The sequence below is a fragment of the Urocitellus parryii genome, chromosome 2 (assembly GCF_045843805.1).
Source record: "Urocitellus parryii isolate mUroPar1 chromosome 2, mUroPar1.hap1, whole genome shotgun sequence".
NCBI classification, from domain to species: Eukaryota; Metazoa; Chordata; class Mammalia; order Rodentia; family Sciuridae; genus Urocitellus; species Urocitellus parryii.
In genome coordinates, this window is record NC_135532.1 from 89360302 (window position 1) to 89365552 (window position 5251).

Genomic DNA, 5251 nt, shown 5'->3' on the forward strand with positions numbered 1-5251 from the left:
ATATTGAGATTTGACATAAAATACTTATAAATACAGAAAAAACAACATAGATAAAATATAAGATTTTTAAATTTTAAATAAAATTCAGATAGTTCAGAGAATAAAGATAAATATGAGTGGGAAATTGCTATGTATGTGGAAATTAAGCAGTTGATCAAACTATGGTATATGACCCACATTTGTGTTAAAGGCATTTAAATTTATAAATGAATTAATTTGTAAACTATAAATGCATCTGTTGAGATGTTTGTGTGATTTTTGTCCTACATTCAATTTATGAAGCATATTACTTTTGTTGATTGGCCTGTGTTGGACCATTCTTTCATACTCAGAATGTAACCAACATGACCATGATGAACAATGCTTAATGTGAGGTTGAATGTGATTTGAAAATATTATGTTATGGACTTTTGCCTCTTTGTTATTGAGGAATAATAGTCTGGAGCTTTCTTTCTTTGAAGGTTACATATCTGGATATGGTATTAAAGTTATACTGGTTATATAGAATGTATAAGCAAGTGTTACCTTTCTGTTTCCTGGAATATTCTGAGTAGAATTTGTACTAGTTCTTCCTTAAAAGTCTATTTGAATTCAGCTGTGAAACCATCTGGTCCTGGACCTTTTTTTTTTTTCTTCAGAGTAACCAATACAATTTTGTTTACAAAAAACCATGAGCCTCCTCTTATTTTTATTTTTAATTTTTCAAAGTGAATGAGAATGATCTTTACACATTTGTTTGCACTTTCCAAATATTCTGCAATGGGCATATTTCACATTTAAAACAAAACAACACCCAAAGTTGATTACTTCCCAAGAAGGAAAGATTCATGCTGATGTCAGCCATGAGAAGTCACAAAATGCCTCTCCTCCCTGGTCCCCAGGCATACTGGGGAGCTGGAGTGCAGCTCACTGCCTGGATTCCTTCCCCAGTACTGAACAAAACAAACAACATGGCCAAATGATAAGAAATGGCTTATAAAGCATTTAACAAATGACATCCACAGAAACTTTTAGGAATTATATTTGTTAGCTCTAGAAGTAGAAAAACCTTGCTGTTAGGTCTCAACATCTAAAAAAAGAGACAATCTGACCACAGAGACCGTGGTTATCTTGCCCTGCTGTGGGATGGGCGAGGTGCACTAGTAAGAGCAATCCCAGCCCATTTACCCAAAGACTATGACCTGGGGTGCCCCAAGGCCTGCAACAGACTTCTCTTGGCTCCCACTATAATAAAGTGCAAAATCTGGGTGACAGCTGAAGACCCCCCAGACCAGATCCTCCTTCAGCAGCTGCTCCCACAGGCAGACTGTCAGTGTCCCAGTGTCACAGAAGTCAGAGATGCAGCCCTGGAGGTGAGGAAAGAGCTGCTATAAATTTTTCTGAACCTTGTAAAGGTCCCCTTGAATGAGAACTTGGAATAGAGCATGTCCAAGTGGCACTGAGTGTCAATAAAGCCCTGCTTCAGGCTGGGCTCCCCATGTCCCTGTGTCAGGGAGCTAGATGCTTGTCTGCCACAGGGATGAGGTGGAGTCTCCGCTCAGAATGTCCTTTTCTCCTTCACTTCTTCTAGGGAGCTTCTGCACACCTGCAGGGAATGGGAATTCTGGGTCTCTGGAGGTGCTCTGGGAGCTCACTGAGGAGCTGGGGGATAATCACTTAGGAGGCTGTGGCTGCTTGTCCCAGCCTGGGCTGTGTCCTGGCTGCTGCCCACAGAGAGGTGGCCAGGAGTCTTGGGCTGCTGGCCCTCCAGCTGGTGTAGTCACACCAAGGACTTCTGTACAAATGAGGAGTACATGTTGTAGTCAGTGGAGAGGGAAGAAGGCTCTGGAACTGCTGAGTACTTCAGGGAGACAGGCTCCTCCTGAGAGAGTCTGACCCTGGAGACTCGTCCACGTCACACCAGTGGCCTCCTCATGGAGGGTGTTCCATCACCACCATCCTATCTGAATGCTTTTGGATTTCTAAACCCATTTTTGAATGTTGGAGCCATCCAAAAATTCTAACAGGAGAGACGGCTTGTCAATGACTGTCCTTTGGTCACCAAGTGACTCCTAAGGAGGTTTCTCCTGAGGGTCCACAATCACTCTGGTGTCACAGAAGCTGCTCCTGTCAGGCTGTTTCTCCTGGGCTCTGACCTCTGGGGGCAAGTCTTTCTCTTTTTGAGAAGTGACCTTGATGCTCAGGGCTGGTCCTTCCATATGGTTGGGACACACTTCTGGGCTGGGCTTCACCCTAGGGGTGGCAGCTTCTTTCCTTCTGGGCACTGGATTTCCCTAGGATGTCCTGTAGAGCCTTCAGGTAGATCAGCTTGGAGTCCTGGTCCCAAGCCTATTCCAGTTGCTTTTCTGGGCTTCGTTTGGTCCTTCCATCCCATCCTTCTGACCTTCAGCTTCAGCTGCAAATTCAGAGTTCATGGAGTTAGGAGAACTATCTTTGAAATCAACCTTAAGGCTGCAGGCTTCTTCCTTTAGAAAAGCCATTTCTTCTAGGGAGGGATTCAAAGGGTGCATAGACAATCCCTTGGACAAAAGAAGGCCCAATGCTCCTAATTAGGCAGCCTTTGGAAGTGGCCCTGCCCACACCTGGACCACAGGAAGAAGAGGAAGGAGAGGCGAGGGAGGATAGGAGCAGAGATAGAAGAGGAGGAGAAGGATTTCTGCAGTGGGATGAGTTCCTGGATAACCGCATCGACATCCTCATGACCTTTCAGGTGCCTGGGGCTGCTGCCCCCTCAGGGACGCGATGCAGGGCTGTGAGCTGGCAGCTGGAGAGTGCCACGTCCCTGGGCTTTGCAGGCAGCTGAGCTTGTTGGGACAACCTTCTGCAGTGGTACTTGACCTTGAACTGCCTGGATGCCATGGGCACCTTTCCCTCTTTCCACTGCCCATCCACCACAGTTCTCAAGGTTTCAGAGATGCCATGGCACTTTGGAGAAGTCCCAATGATTGGAGACTGACTAAAGGCTTTGGTTTGACTCCCAAACCCACAACTGGATTCCGTGATCACCCAGGCTTCTGTTTGCACTCCTCTACTTCAGGGAACTCAAAGCACTCCAGGGACCGCTAAGTACTTACCATTAGTTTGCGATACAAAGGCCTTCACAGTGTCCTGGATTGCTAGACCACAATTACTGTCCTCTTGCCCTGCTTGTTCTTCTTCTTGTTGGCTCTGGGCCTTCCTGCAAGACACGGGAGTTGGCCAGTGTTCACCAACTCCTCACGTATGCTGTACTTGGTATCCTTGCTCTGCTTGTATTTTTCCTGCTTATCCATTATGTTCTCCTTTTCTCTGTGTTTTGACTGGTGAATCACAACAACATTGGGAGGCAGAGTGAATTCCACTTTCCTGAGGTTGAATTCAGACTTTGGTCCGTTCCGTTCGTGGAGAAATTTCCACTGATCCAAGGTGATTTCTCCAGTAGCTGTATCCACCAAGTGCTCTTCTGGCTCTACTGCTTTGCTACAGGAGTCTCCTTGGAGCTCTCCTTGAGTGGCTCTCAAGATTGTGTCCTCAGGCCCAAACGCTATTGTTTCCCTACCCAGTGACACACTCCCATTGTCAGTTTCAAGTTCACTCTTCTGGACATAAAAGAGGACATAGGCACGCTGACTCAGGACACAAGTAATGTCACAGGCCACTACCTTAGCATTGTCCATTTTGTACCACTGGCCATTGCCAGCTTTTAAATAACAATAGTAGTGTCCACTGCGACAACTCACCCTGGCATGGACCAGCACAGCATAGAGGGCATACACCAGTGGGCCTCTGCCCTGCTGAGACATGTATGGCTGCATGTCAAGACACTCAGGATAGTGTACATGCTTAGCAATTTTTTCCCCTGTGAGATCTGAGAACCGTTTCAATACCAGCATAAGAACGTTTGGTGCCTTCTGCAGGGTCAGGGGCTTGCAGGCTGGCCTCTTCTTCTGACAAACACCACACTGGTAGGCGTTCTCCCCTTCCATCCACTCAGGCTTCACCAAGTGCTCCAGTGCATGCTGCACACTGGGAGCTGCCGTGATGTCTAGCATAATGTCCAGGTAGGGGTCAAAAGTGTCTGAAACGCCACAGCAGTGGAGACACTTGATTTGAGATCTCCAGCACCCTCCAAATATCTGGTGCATGAGGGTAGGGTCCTTGGAGTGAGTACCCGGCCTCTTGTGCCCACGCAGACATGCTTTCTGCATGGCATGGAGAGTAAAGAGCAGAAATTCATTGGCATCTTCTTGCCGGGAAGTGTGGAAGCCATCAACCAAAGCAGGCAGGGGCTGAATGACATCCCCAGGGTGGCGGAGAGCCCGTGTCACGTGGGCTTGCATCACACACAGCATGCAGACCCTGTGACGAGGACAGTGTTGGCAGTGCTCCTGGGACAGCATGTAGTTGGCCAGGGGAGGTGTGTATGTCAGGCACTGCAGGGCTGCATTCACGTAGCAAGTGTTTCCCATGTTCTGCAGCCCAGCACCAGCTGCCGACAGTCTCTGCCAGTTCAGACAAATTTTCCCTCTAGGAGCCAGCAGTGGCCCCACAGGAGCTGAATTCTTATTTAAGTGTGCATCAGGGCAAGGTGACAACGATGACTCTGCAGGTAGAGAAGGACCCAAATAGACTTTAGCATCAGCTGCATTTGATGAACATTCAGGTTTTATACAGTCATGAAACTGAGACTCACCTCCACAGTGGAGTGAAGCTGCCTCCATGTCTCCAGGAGCAGTAACCACCAGGTTTCCCTGCTGAATCTCGAGAGGAGAGAGCTTCTCCTTTGGAGCCGGCCTTCAAATGACAGCCCGGTCCATGTTTTCAGTCTTTTATGGCTCAACCTCCTGACCACACCCACTAACTTCCTGCCAGATCCACCAATCACCCACAAGTACTTACTTGGATTAGGGATTTGGGTGTGGTCAGTTCACTTCCTGGAGAGACTGGTTGACTCTTTTCCCTGTTTGTAGATCTCAGGAGTTTTTGTTGTTGTTGTTGTTGTTGTTGATGTTGTTGTTGTTGTTGTTTTTTGAGAGAGAGAGAGAGAATTTTTAATATTTATTTTTTTTTCATTGTTCGGTGGACGCAGCATCTGTATTTTATTTTTATGTGGTGCCGGAGATCGAACCCAGCACCAGGCACATGCCAGGCTAGCTCTGTTACCGCTTCAGCCACATCCCCAGCCCAAGGAGTATTTTTATAACCACATTTCATAAGCATTTTGAGGCGTGCACATATTCATAGTGGTAATATCTCAATTAAAATGTTTTTA

General features: G+C 46.9%; 1 protein-coding gene and 1 pseudogene across 1 annotated transcript; both read right to left on the minus strand.

The window, feature by feature from the left end:
* Nucleotides 1-1055: 1055 nt before the first annotated feature.
* Nucleotides 1056-2694, minus strand: LOC144253385 (3'-5' RNA nuclease TATDN2 pseudogene; annotated as a pseudogene).
* A 422-nt stretch (nt 2695-3116) lies between these two features.
* LOC144253386 (ubiquitin carboxyl-terminal hydrolase 17-like protein 6) lies at nt 3117-4700 on the minus strand. The gene has a single exon (XM_077795487.1). It carries the CDS (start codon nt 4698-4700, stop codon nt 3117-3119), a length of 1584 nt encoding a protein of 527 aa, XP_077651613.1.
* Nucleotides 4701-5251: the final 551 nt, after the last annotated feature.